We start from the raw sequence: 17736 nt of genomic DNA, 5'->3' as shown, positions 1-17736 counted from the left end.
GGGGGAAAAATATCAGCAAGAAATAGCCAGATAATGAGGCCAAAGTGAGTACGAAGAGTACAGACTGTACGTACAATGATGAGGAAGTCTGGCTTATCCAAGAATGCTTCTAGAAAGAGGTGAATCCTAAAGGAATAAATCATCTGAATCTGCAGTTGTCTTAATTCTAAAATCAAACTGACTTATGAAGATCATCTTAATTAAAAATATTTAAAAGCGAAAAGCCTCATGCCGCTGACGCACTCAAGCATTGTATCAAGAAACCCAGCCCATGTACTAAAAATGGAGCAGCAAATCTCAAGTCGTCTTTTGGCAGGATGCCCTTGGGGCTCAAGAGGGTTTACCGTTTGGTAAATCAGCTGCTACTTCCGATAGCTCCACAGTGTCACAAGAGTATCAGGTCTCGGCGCTGGGGCAGAATTAACCAGGAGAGCAAATGAAATCACTAAGAATTTTTGAAGACATAGTTTAAGTCAAATGGTGTGCAGTGTAAAGTGTTACACTTGTATTTACTCAGCACGTTAACTATCTTAACCGGATCATATATCAGTGCTCTCCACGTACCCCTCACCCCAAGTGCCAAACTGGAGTGCGATTCTCAAAGTTAATTGACTGAGGTGCCATCTGGACTCTCCTGGAGAAGTTTCCAGTTTTAAAGAGGAAGGAGTCAGGAATCCACTGGAGAAGAATTCCTCAGTGTAGATATGCAAATTAAAGAGCCTGAAAGAAATGAGATGGGCCTAAAAGAAACCAGGCATTCCACAGACAATGTCATTAAGAAATGTTAAATGCATGAGTGACACGTGAGCCCTTCAAGGACCTGATGGGTCCTGATGCCTAGAGCTGATTTCTTCACCCGGCCTTGTAACTGCTTAGGAACTCCGTGAAGGGTGTTAAATCTGAGAGGTTCAAAAGTTTTTCAGGAATTATTTAATCCAGGAGAGGAATTCAAATCCCTATTTCATTTCATATTACATATTCAAATTAAAAGTTTTCAAGCTGGGACCATTAGGATGCTTTTGACTCTAAGTGACAGAATCCCAACTCAAAATGGCCTAAACAATAGAGAAATTCAGTGTTTTACATAACAAAATATTCAAAGGAAGGACTTTTGCCTCTGCTTCTGTGCCCTTTCCACACGCTGGCTTGGTCTTCTGCTCACAGGCAAGCTGGTCACAGTCCCTACACACCTCACCTCCAGTGAGGCATCCGCAGACAACCAACAGACATCATCTCCTCCTGTGTCTCTTCCTTAGCAGTGAGCAAACCCTCCCCATCGGCCAGAATTGGGGCCTATGTCCACTCCTGAAGCATTCACTGCCCAGTGAAATGCAATTGTCATGACCTTAATGCAAATATTTGCGGTGAGCAATTCTGTCAGAGGAGTTCCACAGACAAACGTTTTACTGGCAGCTTAATTCAAACAAGCCATGGTATATTCATTTTAAAAACACAATAAAGCTGAAAGTACTCAGAGGAGAGAGAAGGGAACAGGTCTATCAAAAAAATCTGCGGACACACTCCAGGTCACGTGACCTTTCCTTTTAAACCCCCACCTCACCAGCCCTCCCCCACATATGAACACACGTACACCATCACCACCACCACCACCATTTAAAAAAATCATTAATGGGGCGCCGAGGTGGCTCAGGTGGATGAACATCGGACTCTGGGTTTCAGCTCAGGTCCATCGAGCCCCACGTCAGTCTCTGTGCTCAGCGTGGAATCTTCTTGAGATTCTTCCCCTCTTCCTCTCCCTCTGTTCACTCTCTCTCTAAAATAAAGAAATAAATGAAATCTTTAAAACATCATAAATCACACTGCCAGATCAAACTGAAAGAAATTTAATTTGAATGGGTTGCCAAACTCTTTCCATTAAAAACAAGACCTCTAATTGTATATTAATGACGGTAGCTACTATTTATGGGACATATTATTTGGTGACATATTTCATGTTTTATAATCACATTTAATCTTCTGAAAAATTCTTGAAGAATATGTATTATTCTTATTTAACAGCCAATGAAACTCAGGCATAGAAAGGTTCAGAAAGTTACCTAAGACCACACAGTCAGTAAGTACCAAACTGGAATTCAAATTTAAATCTGTTTCATTTCAAAGGCTGGCCACCTTACTGAATGGGATTGCTGATGTCCCGGTAATAAACATAAAGTAATGAGTAGAAGTTCAACAAGCTTTTATTGTATTTATTTTCAGTACTCTCTTTACACGATATGTGCCTCTAGGTGACAGTGCTAATTAGTTCCACCAACCCCTATGTTTAGAAAGAAGAATGTGAGTAGTGACTTGAAGTTTGCTCACACGGGAATCAGGAGTACGGAGACACAGAGCATAATACTGATTACATCAGCACACACAGCTACCAGCAGAAGTTCGCATTTTAGCCATGAAAAAGGTTTGCTAACCTTTAAACTTTAAGGGTGTGATAAGGGAAGGTAACATTTTCTTCCTGGCCCCTGATATAAATATCACCATTACTCCTGAAGTTTCCCTGCTAAATCCTGATAAACACTAATTTTAGAGATAGCAGCTGAAGAAAACACTACTTGAAATGCAGAACATTTCTTTATTATAATTATTTCGTGTTCATGGGACGACCTCTAATCTCACCTCCAATCTCACATTATTCTTTAATAAGTCTTCAAGATTATCATTGTCACATATACTGTTATAGCTGGGGCAAGATATTCTATTTAAATAGGCACATGGAGAGCAGGTGATGAAGGGAATATATACCCACCTTTTCAGGCATTTCGAAGAAGGCATTAAAGTTTTTAAACTCTTTTTTTCAGAAAGGAAACAAAACATGTACAGGATTGTACTGACTTGACTTGATTCATTCAACAAGTATTTCCTCATGCACCAGACACTACTAGGATCCGTGAGGATGCAGGAGGGAACCAACTAGAGGCCCTGGCACCCAGTGTGCATATTTCAGTGAGGAGCTCCACAGAGACTAAAACTGGCCGGTGTCTCCTGCTGTGGGCGGCCATAAAGTAAAATACACCTCTGTAAAGGGCCAGGGCAGCCAAGGAAGAGGCTGCCAAACAAGAGACATTTGATAGGAAAAAAAAGACATTTTATCCCTATATTTTAAAAATGTAGTAACTTAAAATGACGAGTAACAAGTAAATGCTTCACATGGATGCCAAAGAAACCCAAGTACAGCACCCGAGAATAGGCAAGTCCTTTGCACAACTGGGCTGCAGCACTCTTACTTACTGCCCTTCTTTCAGAGGTAATTTAGTAAAATATGCAAATGTGGGTTTCTTTCACCTTTTCACTGACAGAGACCCCAGAAGAGCCTGCATCATTGGAATCTTGATAGAATGGCACCTCACCTGGAGGCTTTATACACAGGCCATTAGGAAAAGTGTGTGAATATAGGCATTTGTATGTGAATTGAACTTTATGGCTTTCATTTTAGGGTGAAAAAGGAGCTATGGGAGAGCCTGGACCCAGAGGACCCTATGGTCTGCCTGTGAGTTGTGTCTTTTGTCTCCACCATCAGCATGCGTAGATGGCCTGACGCCGGCACGGTTAACCCCTCCCTGGTAGGACAGACTAATCACGTTAGAGTAGCAAAGAACTATCCACTAATACTCCACAACACCAGTGTTACCATGTCCTTCATGGGTCATAGTCACACCTATTCTCCCACTCACATACAGACACACACACACACATACACACACTTCATGAGTTTGAGAGGATCAGAGACTGTCCACAAGATGAACAGAACTACCCTGAAAGCAGGATTCCCACTGTCAGAAAACACCCTCCCTGCGCCATCTGACTAGACACCCAGAATGGACACTTCCTGGGAAGGTCACTGGTAAAAGCGGGTGTGGAAGTGTTCTCATAGGTTACTTACTAAAACTAATCTTGCTAATAAAAGTGATTTCTCAAAAGGATGCTTACAATGACTTTGATGTTTCTGACCTTTCTAACACACTGCAATGACAAGACATCTTAACATAGAATGTTGATAGTGGTCTGTCTTCTGAAAATTCTCAGTTATACAGTCTTCAAATTGAGGCTGTAGGCGTGCTTCAGAACATTGTCTTTGGGATAATTATAAGAGATCCGATCGGGTAGGATTACAAGAGAAACATGTAGTGTATCAAGGTTTTTAACCCCTATATACCGACCACATGCTTTATACCTTACAGCTTTTGTGAACGAAAATAATAAACTTAAGCCAGGATTCATGCTGGCTGAAAGAGATGCTGATTTTGAAATAAATTTCAAAATCTAATTGTCAGAATTAAAGCAACGTCCCAGTAACTTGGATGGATCTGTTGTGTGACACAATAGGATTACGGCCCGGATAATCTACACCATGGGGTGAATTTATCAATCCTTCCACAACAGTCTGGTGATTCCTTTGTATCTGGGGATCATTTATTGACAAAGCTTACTTAAAAACAGCTTTTCAGTTGTGACCTTCACACCCTCAATAGTCAGCCAAGTGAAAACTATACTTAACAATAAACAGTTTTCACATTCTTTACTCATTTATGAGCCAAGTGCTAAGTTATCAAGTTGAAGCAGTACTGATTTGCATAGTTCATTAGTGCTGGTATGTTTTTAAACCAACTAAATGGTATTTATGCTTTCAACTTATTCCTGGATTGAACAATTGGATGCCACGCATTAAACTTCAACAAAATATCAGACTATGTAAACTAATCTATAATACAAAATTTTTCATGACTCTTAACTGCAGCATCAACGGTCACTTCACTTGATTTGGTGAAAGAAATTTGCATTACTAATTAATAAAGACTCTTTCAGATTTCTGAAGTAGTTCTAACACTAGTGTTGCATGTCCAGGCAGCCTTAAATAAGACAATAACAATAACCTATTCATGAAACGTAGGAACACTAACGTAGCTACTATGGTTCTTTGGCAGGGGAAAGATGGAGAGCCTGGTCTTGATGTAAGTAATACATGTACAGTGAACGTCTTCCTATGATGATAGATGCTGATGGTCTCCATCATCAATAACAGCAAGAATACTTTTTTTTCCGTGCACATAGTTATGCATACGGCATATATTGCTGTGTGTGTAGACCGCAATATAAAACACACCACTAGTGTCTGCATGAGATAAACAGAAAAAAACAAAACAAAACACATAATTAGTATAAAGTTAATAACTAACAGTTGATAATGGCACTTCAAAATGCTTCCCCAAATTAGGGACACCCTGGACAGCAGTAGTTGAACCACTTATTTAAAAATATGCATAAAATTGAAATATGTTTCACGTGCCAACCTTCGGAAACGGTATACTATGTTTATTCTCAAAGCTGTTATGCAATATTTTTTCCTTTTAGCATAAAGTATCTATATGTTTTATAATAACATAATTCTATAAAAATAGAGAATGGCAAAAGTAAATGCCTCTTGAAATGATCTCTCTTTTGTGACTGTAATAGCAGCCTTATTATTTGAAGAATAATAATAGCAAAAGTAATAATAGTTGACTTTTTATTGAGCACCTATTATTTGCAAGCTTAAAATGCTGTGAGGTAAGTGATTTGCTCAAGGCCGCCCAAGCCAGTGTCCTTGCTAGGATTCAAACTAGGATCCTGATATACTTTCCACTATATATATCTTAGGAGAAAAAGCAAGAAATGTGTTTCATTAGATAATTGAATTGTTAAACAATTATTACCACTAAGTGCTACTTGAACTATCTAGGTTTTGAGAATCTTGGTCATGCCATTTTTCTTCATATTTGCACTCAGGAGCACGGAATCTTACATTTTTTAAAATGTGATTTGGCCACAGTTACATCAATAGATCTTTTTGGTTTGCTTTTTATCCTCCAGGGCTTCCCTGGTCCACGAGGCGAGAAGGGTGATGTAGGAGAAAAGGGAGAAAAGGTGACCTCTCCATTCCAGCATGTGCCTGTTTGATTTTTCTCATGCCGTGTGCTTTGCTGTTCAACCTAGGCGATTCTTTCATATATCTAATTTTTCTCCATCCTGTGCTCCAAAAACACACCAATGCCTGATCTAAAAAAACCAGGTCTTCGCAGAGGAATGAAGAAGGCTACAGGGCTAGAAATAAAGGCACAGTCTAGCATAGAAGAAAGGAATTGTAATGCCTGATAGCCAGGCTTACCTGACACCAATTTGTTGAAAGATGTAATGTCCAGGGATTCTTAGAAAGTGAAATGAAAAGGCATTATTACATTAAAGTAAAATTAAATAGCACAAATCTGCAAGGGTCTTGTGGCAGAGCTCATCCAACCCTGTAAAGCCAGCATCTCAGTTTTATGCACAACATTCCCAGTAGAGAGATAGAAGATGTGTCCCGTATTCTGATTATTTGATTGGAAAATGCAGGGCAAGCAGTGTGACTGATAAACCCCAGTGAGTTTTTCAGGGACTAGGACTTGCCACTTTCAGGTGCTGGAGATATTTTTAAATGAAGATATTCCTGTATTTTATGAGGTTGGTGTTTAGGTCCTATCTTGCGACCACCCGCCCCAGGGTATATAGTGGCCAATATCGGGCAAATTGGTTTTATGTCTGAAAGCAAAATTTGGATTACGGAGTTTTGAAATCATTTCTTCCTTTGCTTGGATCCTTGAACAATAATCTTTTACACTGAACACAGCAAAAGAAGTAAAAGTGGCTGAAATTGTACCTTCCCACTTCAAATTTAAACCAATTCCGTTTCTCAGATTAATTTATGTCCTGCTGTACTTAACAACACAGTTTTCAAAACCCTATAAATTCCCTGTAACAGTGAAGTTGATTGCTGTTGAAAAGCAAGGCCAAATTAGAATTGTCAAAGAAAGAAGGGTATTAAGCCTGCTGTGTGTTCCTTAGGCTTTAGACATCACCTGGCTTCCCGCTGGTAGGGGAGCTCCTGTCAGTAATGTAAAAGCACCATCGTCATTATCATCACATTTTATGAACACTTACTATATGTCCTCATTTCACAAAGAAACTGAAACATAAAAAACAGTTCATTCCAAAGTATAAATGATAACTATAAAATATACATGTGTTGATTTGAGATAAATTGTACATGCAAGGTTTTAGCCCAAGGTGGAGGTGCTTTGAAGATTATAGACATTATTTTATACTTACTTAATGGGTTGTATGAGTCTAAAATCTTATTCACTCAGAAGTATGTCACCGTTATGGGGATACTCATTTTAATGATCTTGTTTCAAACAAAGAAGAAATTACCAGTATGGTAACTTATGAAAACACGAAGCTATAAATTTAATCCTCAGAATAATGTTAATGACTCATGCAAAAATATTTCCATATTTCAGATTCCATGATTAGAAGTTTTATATTTAGGAAAATTAGATCCAAATGTGAATTCTTTATATATATCATTCTTTAACAGGGGAGATAAAAATTAGCAAGAGCCCTCATGTGCTCATACACACAAGGGCAGATGGTTTTGTGTTGCATAGGGAATCACTAACTGTTACAAAACTGTGTCGGTTCATAATAACGCCGATTCATTATTCTTTGTATAGTAGTGTCTGTTTTCCATAAAGCTTGAGGTCCGCTAACATATTACTGAACAATGATTCCTATGGCCTGTTAGAGTCAACATTTATATAACAGCACTTTTCTGTGGAGTGATTCATTTCAGTTGATTTACCAAATAATGAATTGAATTCTAAATTAATTAATACCCAACACACCTGTCTCACCTATGTGAAGAAGAGCCCATTGCCTCCTGGGAGGGAAGAGCTCACCCAAACAAGTTTAAATCAATTTTACATCATGGCATTGAAGTTATTTGCTGAGGATGTTGACCGATCTTGCATGAGTGAGCAATTTAGTCCTGACCGCTCCTCCCATCTTACTTCCTGTCACACCTGCTCTCATTTCACCCTGGATTCTCAGGTCTTCGTCTTTGGTCATGATTAACTAAACCACACAGAATTTCTCTCTTTCCCCGGTATTCAAGAAACCCAAGAGCCTTGATTCTGAGCCTTCTGATGCAATGTTTTTGGCACACAGGAGACAAATGAAGAGCTTTCACTCACACAGTCAGAATGAATGCGTTAATTTGAATGCTTATCTCGTATATATCTTATGTATATGTCTTTGAATATTCATGTTGTTTCACCTCTGAAATTATTCACTTTTATTGTAACTGCCTTCCTGAGTGCAGAGTGAATACACTAATTTAAATATGTATTGCACCGTATTTTGTATTCTGTACAGCACCAACTTCTTGTCTATAAATATGCAGATATTTATGTTAATGAGAAACAGCTGAGGTGCATTCCTTCCTTCTCCTCCTTTTGCCTCCTTTCCGTAATTCCTCCATTCCCATGATCCATGCAGATTTCCACAACCTCTACCTTGATTCCTAAATACTAATTTCCGTGGCTACATTCCCACTATGTAATTATCCTGCCTACCTCATTTTTAGTATTAGCTCAACTGAGTCCAAACTGCTTTTCCTCTCTTGAACAGAATTTTTAATTTTTTGGCTTTTGTTTCATTGTGAGTAAGCTGGAAACCCATTTACCATTGTGAACACCTGGCATGAGATCTGTAAGAGTGAATTAAAGAACATCCCTGGATTTATAAATAAGTCCGTTTCTCCAGTTGGCATTGCTGAGAAGTATTAGCACTTTTAAAATTTGTTTACCTGATATAGTAAAGAAAACATTTGCTTTTAGTTTCCTAAAAAAAGTTAAAAAAAGAAGCATATTTTAATATACTGAATATTTTTTAAATAGAGCTACTAAAAATAATGTCATAAAATTGGATACATTTCCAAAAGAAAGAAGCTGTTAATATTCTGTCCTTTTCGTCCGGCTCAGTGTAGCTTTCATCTGTTACAGGATTACAAAAAAAGTAAGCTGACAAGGTATTGAAAATTGGGTAAAGTATTCATTATTCCTCTGAATTTGACCCGCCGCTGGCTGGCTCCCATACACTTGGGATCCGTCATCCTCACCAGATCTGCAGCGGAAACACCTCATTCACCAAAACTATGGTGCTGGGTCTAAGTCAGCACTCGATGTGTTGGCTTTTTAAATCTCCTTCTTTCATCTTGTTGAGTATCTTAAGTAAAATCCCACCTAGCACTGCCCAGAATCCATTGTCACTCTGAAAGTATAAGTTATCTTTTATAATCTCATGCCTTACCTAAACAAGAAAACAGTGGTAAATGCCCTTCCAGACATTTATTGGCTAAACCATCTTTTGACTCGCCATTGTTTCGCCCCCCAAATAAAACCTGTCTTTTATTTAAACCCTTATATCCACAGGGGGAAAAGGGAAAGAAAGGCAAAAAGGGGCCTAAAGGGGAGAAAGGAGAACAGGGTGCTCCTGGATTAGATGCACCTTGCCCGTTGGTATGTCTGACTCATGGAACTCTGTCTCCAGATATCATGCGTGAAGGAATAAACTGGGAGAAGAGCAAGCTGGAGGGACCCGTAACAGCAGGGGTTCCAATTGGGGTTGTTTAACAGAGACTTCGAAGAACCACACACATCTTTCACGGGCTCTCCCGGTATATTCCATGCCTCCTCTCTGGCCACCAGCTCTGCCTGGTTTCTTAACACTCAGATATTGATGTGCAACTGGCACGTGACTGTAGCATCTGAAAAGGACTTAGTGCTATTCCACACCATTCAAAAGAGAAAGTTACGGTTCCGAGAGAAGCCCTGATTACAGGGAAAGGTTGAGCTCTTATTTTATCCAACTTCAGTGGATGTTACTTTGTCCTTCAGAGTTGCTCCTCTCCCAGCCTTTTGGTATTGTAGTTATTTCTTTAGCAGAATGTGTGCTTAAGTGATTTCTTGTGTTAGTAACATTATGAGTTAATCTTTACAAACAGGGATTCCGTGGCGTTAAGGGGGAAAAAGGGGAGCCAGGCCAGCCTGGCCTGGATGGGCTGGATGCCCCTTGCCAATTGGTACAGTATTTCTCTTTCCTACCACCCTGCATGCAATTCCTTTGTTTATTACATATTCATCTCTATCAGTGTAAAGTGGTACTTCTGGAACAAGCTTTACATGATAAACACGCTACATGCATGTGCATGAACGGCTCCTTCGGCATCTCTGCAGCGTGAAGAGAGCAAGCACGCCCTTCCAAATTAACCTCCTGACATTGTCCTCACAACTGACCCCACTGCCGTGTCTGCGTTCTGGGGGAATATTAACCTATTCGATAAATATGGAGAGCACATTCAAATGACATAAACATCTTCTACGCGAAGGAACTGCTAGGCCATAACTTCGGGTTCTATCCCTAAATTTAGCTCTTTTTCCCCCCTTTTTCTGAAAGAAATAAAGGCATTTTTGCCTCTTCCACTACATTTCTGTCAGGCCGTAAATAAGGCCAGACCCACAGAGTTAAGCATCTGTGGTCAAGAGTTAACCATTCAAGGGAATGCTGTTAAGAGACCATAGGGAAGGAAACCAAACTTCTCTGAGCTTCTAGAGATGGTAATAGTCTGCAGCCCAACCCTCCTCTTTGTCACATAACCTTTTCAATTTAATGGTCTCTCCTTTTGAAACTCACTTTCCTAAAGTAGACAGAGCTCCCCTATCCCCATTGGCATGAACTCAAAATCCTCTGATACTAAAATCTAAAATTCTACTGGGTGATCCTCTCCTTGTACCAATCTGGCATTACCAAGTTTTTCCCAGATAGAAAGCTATTTCAAAGTCGGTTTTTTTACATTTAAAAAGAACGTCTATTCATATTTTCTGAGGTATCAAAGAACACTTTTTAGGGTTGTTTTATACTTACTGATGGTTATTCTTGGTCTGCATGTTCTTATATTATTTTTCAATGCTAAGCATGATCCTTTAAAGATAAAGTTATATTTCTTAAGCCTTTTAAGAGATTAAATTTATAGGAAAAATGTATTTGGTAAATAATTACAATTAAAAATCTCAATATGAGTGCCTAGTCTTTTAGTTTATTTGTTTGTTAATAATAAGTAATATCTTACAATCACTTTGTTAGGGGAAAACACGAGCATGCCTCATAATATATCGACTCTCCCCGCCTTATTTCTATCATTTGTATCTGAAGAGTGCTTGCACTTTAAATGAAAGTAAATTGTGTGATGTTTAGGAATCTCTTGTTGATTCAGAATTGGTTAATGGGCTTCTAAAGACTTTTTAATTAAAAAATTGATGAATGCTATAGATAACATCTTACTATAAAGACATAGATGGGCTGCCTGTCTTTTAATTCAATTAATTGAATGCGTTCTACTATATTGGCTTTTAGTATGGAAAAATAAAAGAGACTGGCATGTGAAGAGCTAAAAAACTTCAGATAGAAATGGTTCATCATTGATTATTCATCATTATCATGCATTCAACCATAGATCACAGGGACCAGGAAGAGAAGTTGTTTTTGTTTATTTAATAAAGATAATTGTGAAATGTGTTTTAATGCAATTAAGAGGAATAGTACAGATTTATTGTCTAAAGGTAGAACTGAGTAGGCCCCTGTCCTTTGTAAATTACTTTTTCTAAATTAGGCATAATTTTTTCTATATGTATTTTCAAAATGTGCCATCACTCTAGAAAGCATTTGAATTTTCTTCCTTTTAACTAACGTTGGGTATTCTGTTGGGAGTTGGTAGTTAGGAAAAAAATGCCTATGACTACAGGCACTGAGCATGTGAATTGTGAAGTACGTTCACTTCTGTGGAGCCTGAGGAATTCTTACTCTTCTCTTTAAAACAGGGGCCAGATGGATTACCCATGCCTGGCTGTTGGCAAAAGGTAGGCTTTACAGAATTATCTCCAAAAGACGCACCCCCCCTATCTCTTCCCTGGCTGAGTTTTTTTCCATTTAGAATAGACCTTTTGAATTTGACATTCTTGAAAGTTGTTTGGGCATTAAAAAGCAAAAGATTCTGTCTCCAGAATATCTTTTGATTAATATGTTTACTGCTGATTTCCTTCTAAACTGATGAGTGAAAACCGTTCTTAACAAACATTGTAACTTGGAAACCTTCCCTATCTAATCCTTCCTGTGGAATGGAAAGGGGCAGTGCATCTTGACAACGGTCTGCTTACATCAATAAACTCCTTATCCTCCTACTATTTAAAACTATTCTTAATTGTGTTCTTTTTCTATTTATGATCAATTACGTAGGCAAACATGCAAATACATGGTAGAACCCTGCCAGTATTAAACATAAAGCTGAGAAAGCAGAAAGTGTAAGCATGATTTTTTTTTTCTTCAGTGATGATTTATCTAGGAGAAACTGTTTAAGTTGGTGTTTTTTAAGGTATCCATTTATTCTCGTCTCTTCGTATGGCTACCCATGGGCACTATGTATATATTCAGTATGGAAGGGAACTTTATAGAGAACCTTCTCTGTACAAAGGCTGTATGAGGAGCCCTTTCATCGGGGGATGGCATTTTACTTAAGCCTCACAATAACCCTAGAGGGTATATTACCTTCAGTGATGCTGATGAAGAAACTGAAGTTCAGAGAGTTTAAGTGGCTTCCAAGGGCACGAGCCTGTACCCAGATAGAAGGAGAAGTGGGCGGCGGAAAGCAATGGCAGGACTTGAAGCAGGGAGGAGGTCTGTAGGCGCTGTCCTAGTCCAAGAATACCGACCCTGTACACAATAGCGGTGTGAACTTAATTATAAAGAACCGTATATATGCTACTGACAGATAAAGGAATTCCACCGATGGAAAAATGAGCTAGGGGGAAGTATCATGCTGCTTTGATCATTTTGACGTTTTTTTCTCTAACACCTTGTGGCTTGTTGAGTAACTTTTGACAGGCATGCCTCATTGGCAAAACTATACTGAAGTCTAGGGTTGCAGAGAGATGAAGGGAAACTTGACTCTCCTCGGTGTGTCTCATCTCCTCAGCTCTGTTGGTGAGGAGATCCTGTGTAGCTCACTCTCCCGCTTCACGGCATCCCCCCACTCGGCCAGGGAAAGAAAACCTCCTCTGTCAGGAGACGCATCTACTTAGCAGCTCCCCAAACTCACTTTCGGTCTGTCAGAGAATTAGCTCAATCACAGCTGGGGTCAGGGGGTTCTCAGGAAGGTGGGCCTCTCATCATATTCTTCACCTGAGGAACGTATCCTTTCACCATCAGAACCCCTGTTCTCAGAATCTTGAATAGCATCCTGAGCTAGAATTACCATTTACTCTTTAACCATTGACCTGTAATCTAATACTGTAATGATTTTTTAATACAGTCCTAGGTACACTTTACATAGAGGGAGATGTTGAAAGGCTTACTCTATCCAGCCTTCTGACAGAACTCAGACCTTCAGTTTACATCATTACCGGCTTCCTCTAAATCTTTTCCTTTTTGTGAGGGCATAGTAATCATGTCACTAAGCAAAGGACTCGTCTTTTTGGTTCATGAAATGGCCAAACCTACTAGTAATCCGAATAGTATTAGAAAGTCAGAAATTTCCCTTTTAAGGACTCATTCTTCCACAGAATAGACACTATATTCTACATAGGATTAAGGACTTCTTAAATCTAACAACTATTTTTTTTTTTTTTTTTTTTTTTTTTAGAAAGAGAGAGTGAGTGTGGGGGGGGAAGAAGGGGAGGGGCAGGGGGAGAGGAAGAGAAAGAATCTCAGGCAGGCTCCATGTCCAGCGCAGAGCCTGACGTGGGGCTCAATCTCACGACCCTGAGATCATGACCCTGAGGTCATGACCTGAGCTGAAATCAAGAGTCAGATGCTTAAGTGACTCAGCCACGCGCCCTCTAACTTCTTCTATGAAGAACTTAATACGAGCACTTCAGTACTGCTTACCGCGCTCTCCAGCACCCACAAATGCACATGATGGCGATCAACCTCGTCCGACACCATCTCACTCCAAAAAAAAAAAAGAAAGAAAGAAGAAGGGTAGGAGGAGGAGGAGGAAGAAGAAGAAACAATTAGAAAAATAAAATGTTCAAAAATCTCTTATGTGGTCAACTTAGCTATCTCAAATTATTTTTTAAGCGATATTTTTTAAAGAAGACTAGTAGATTACGTTGAGTTAGTCCTGTTTTACATGGACTACCCTGTTAAACACATGGTTATTAGCCTCTAGAGCACGGTGGTGAATGTTTGAAAATTCAGAGTGTGGTAGCAACGTGAATTACTGTGATTAATGAGCAAGTCTCCTGAAGGGGTCATGCTACCCTCAATACTAATTTTTTTCACGCAAAATGGTTTGATGTTTGTTTAAATGGCTTTTCTTTCTAGATATAGTTCTGTTTTCTAAATGTTGAAGAATAATGATGTACCAGTTCACAGTGTAATTCATACAGTGAATAAATGGCAGAATTTATGTTAAGAAAGTACTTTCAGGGGGCGCCTGGGTGGCTCAGTCAGTTAAGCAGTCTGCCTTCAGCTCAGGTCGTGATCCCAAGGGTCCTGGAATTGAGCCCCGAGTCGGGCTCCCTGCTCAGTGGGGAATCTGCTTCTCCCTCTGCCCCTCACCCTGCTCTCGTGCCCTCTCTCTCTCACTCTTTCTCTCTCAAATAAATAAATAAAATCTTAAATAAAAAGAAAAAAGAAAGTACTTTCAGGCTATTAAAGTTATCCATCCTCATCCAGAGATTAAAAACTATGTAACAGGAAAAATACCTATAGGCTTCATATTTTTTATCCATCAGATTCCTTTACTTATTTATTCATATTTTTTAATGTTTCACTAAACTTTATTTTGTGAGGTAGGAATGACAGGTTTGCAGCAAAACCTTCCTAAAGTAAGGTGACAGATTTTTTTAAGTTAGGTTTTAAAATCTGGAAGAAGAAGAAAAAAGAGAGAATCTTTAAAATTCTGTAGATTTTTTACAAAACACTGGTACTCAAAAAAATACATCTGTTTGAATTTTGAGCTAAGTGAGGGTTGAGGGAAAAGAATACTTCCATAGGCACATTCTCTGGTGTTGGCGACATGCAGAAACATTGAGTGAACGCCATCTTCAAAGATCACAAGTATCTGGCCTCTTAATCCCATCTACTATAGCGTCTATTTTTCTTGGAGAGAGAAAAACAAATGTTTTTAATTAATGAACTGGGCATTCTACTTTTCTCATTGGGTTTGCTTTGTTTTATTTGTTTTTTGAGTCAAAGTCAAGGTACCCGAGATCTGCTCCATAAGTTTATATCTCAAAGACCATGGTCCCTCAGTTCTCTGAGACTTTAGTTCTAGGAAAACCTTAACAATTATGGCGGTCCAAAAGGAGCACCCAGAGATTTAGGGTGCCTTAGGTCACCGTGGAACCTGCAGTACAGCTTGAAGACCCGAGAGCAGGCAGGTTTACCGCAGTGCACACCATCCACAGCAGGACAGAACTAACAAAAGGAAAGAGGAAACAAGAGCCGAAGGAGAGTAGTAGTAGAGTCAGTTGGGTGAAGTAAACGGTGCCACCAAGGGCAGACTCCTCAGCCTCTTCCCCAGTGGCTTTTAATGTTTGGAGAAGATCATATAAGTTCAGAACATGTATCTAAATTATGGCCCATATGTGATAAAATCCTAATTTTCTGCTTTCCCAGAATCATTACTGAGAAAAACACCGCAAACTTCTCAGTGGCAAGAGAAAAATGTGGGTTGAACCCAGGATGGAAATTTTAATAACACCCTGGAGTTTTAGAAAAGTAATGTCTGGGACACACATCGTTCAGCTCATTAATTAAAAAACAAAAAAACTATATTCAGGGTTCTACCAGTTTTCTTAAAATAAATGTTAATTTGGAATTTTTATTCTAGACCACTAATTCTATGTACGTCTTTTCTGTTGTTTGTTTTTCTGCAGTGATGAATCTAACCTTCCGAGCATGAAGTTGTATATGTGATGGTCCACTTTTATATTTATAGTTGAAAATCGAATTGCAGATTTTACAAATCTGAGATATGTTTACATATAGCTGCTTCTTCCTGTTTGCAGTAGTACACGTGTCCATCTTTTCTCCACTTACATCTGAAATTGGGCAATATGTGAAACCAGTAAGAAGCCTGCAAAAAAAATATAAATCAGTATCTCTTTATCTTATGTGAAGATATGTATTTAAATGGATACATCAGTGATACAGAATGATTGTTCTTGCTCTTTTCTGACCTTGGGCTTGTTAATTGCATGGACAAAAAGTGCCATGAAATAGTTTACATGAAATTGTGACCAAATATGGACTCAAAACTATGAAAATGTATTTTATTGATTTTAGAGTTTATCATCGCATCCCTACTCACATTCACTGTTAGCACTGATTCGTGCCCACACCACCCACTGAACCTGACTAAAAAAGCATGACGTGTGCCAAGCCTGCTTGTTGTTCAGATGCTAGCATGCCGCGTAATGAGTCCTTTGATCACATCTGAGCTTTTATTTCTTTTGTCATCTCAAGGGGGTTACACCATGGCTTATTGCCAAAAAGAGATAAGGTGGCGGAGAGCACACACACACGGTCTTGTATTTTGAGGGAGTTGCAGTTCGAACTGCAGACCTCCAGCTTCCGGTATTGCGCGCTCACGTGGCCACCTTGGTTGAAACATCAAGGGGTTGAGCTGCTTGCTGCCACAATTTTTCCTTGGGCTGCCCTTGGCAGTGAAGACAAGGGAAGAGTACCGTTCAGCATCCTGCGCTGTCTCTCCTGTGACCAAGTAGGAAAGAGGTTTACACATGCAGGCGCCCAGAACAACAGACTTGAAAAAATTAAACTGAATTCCAACAAGTGTTAATATGGGTGCTTTTGGAAACTGACAGAGGCATATAGCACTTCTTTTGGGTAGGAGATTCTTGGAATGGCAGCCCCTGTTCCTGCAGACAAAGGATGCGCACATCCCACCAAAGAGAAGGGGTACCACTCTCAAGAATAGGTTGGCTGAAATAACCTTTTCTGAAATTGTAGGGGAGCTCACCCTACAAGCTCTGTTGAAGCTGATGTTCTCCTTCCCTCTGAGATCCAACCCATTTCAAACATTTTCTACAAAGTTCTAGAAACAGAAAGAGATTTTTCATTATTTTTTGTGCTTTTCTTTTCTAGTCCCAGGAATATTAAGAAAAGATTTGTTTCAGTTTTTGTCACATTTGTTTTGAACAATTTTTTTAAAGAAAGTCTTCAAATCCTAATAACTTGGTAGCAATAGTCAAGATGACTTTTTACTAACTTCTCTCTTGTTCTGAATAATTGAAGAGAGTATAAAAGAAGCTCCACTTTCAGTTCAGTCATAGTAAAGCATCAAAGTTAAACAATTTCTTGAGTACTTTTTGACTTTTTTCATATGATGACTGTAACTTACATAGTGATCATCAGTTACGTCAAGATTTGGTTACATTTGATAGTATTAACTCATTTCTATTTCTTATCATTCTCTTTAAGAGCTAAGATTTGTCCATATTGAGATTTACCTTTTTTTATATTTCTAAATGTTTGTCTTACGCACAGACCAAATCTGTATCTCAGAAAGCTGTGAAATATAGTTGCCATAGAGTATTTTTTCATCTACTTGCTCAAAACTTACTGAATTGTATTAGATTGAGCATTTCTTTGCACAGTGAAGAGTTGGTAATATGTTTTGAAATGCTTATTCTGAGTGGAAGGGTTACATTAGGGGAAACACCATCAAGGAGGAGTAGTCACTCTTTCAGCCCATAGGACAATATGCTTTCTCTCCTGACTTGATGCCATTTTGTGGGAAAATGTCTAGTTCCATTCATAACTTTTCACCACCAGAGGGGAAAATAGCTCATC

The 17736-nt window shown here is 39.0% G+C and overlaps 1 protein-coding gene and 1 long non-coding RNA gene across 2 annotated transcripts in view; both read left to right on the top strand.

Annotated features, from left to right (window-relative positions):
* COL25A1 (collagen type XXV alpha 1 chain) overlaps positions 1-6047 on the top strand; it is a 426836-nt gene extending 420789 nt beyond the window's left edge. Inside the window, 4 exon segments of the mRNA XM_057310227.1 lie at positions 3449-3502; positions 4938-4964; positions 5863-5938; positions 5941-6047. Of these exon segments, the coding sequence (XP_057166210.1) occupies positions 3449-3502; positions 4938-4964; positions 5863-5938; positions 5941-6047 (264 nt within the window).
* Positions 6048-9239: 3192 nt separating this feature from the next.
* LOC130543326 (uncharacterized) lies at positions 9240-17005 on the top strand. The gene is made up of 3 exons (XR_008958596.1): positions 9240-9383; positions 11742-11780; positions 15801-17005. It is a non-coding gene; the product is annotated as an uncharacterized LOC130543326 (long non-coding RNA).
* The last annotated feature ends 731 nt before the right edge of the window (positions 17006-17736 follow it).

The sequence above is a fragment of the Ursus arctos genome, unplaced genomic scaffold (assembly GCF_023065955.2).
Source record: "Ursus arctos isolate Adak ecotype North America unplaced genomic scaffold, UrsArc2.0 scaffold_11, whole genome shotgun sequence".
NCBI lineage: Eukaryota > Metazoa > Chordata > Mammalia > Carnivora > Ursidae > Ursus > Ursus arctos.
This window is presented reverse-complemented; position numbering and strand designations above follow the sequence as displayed.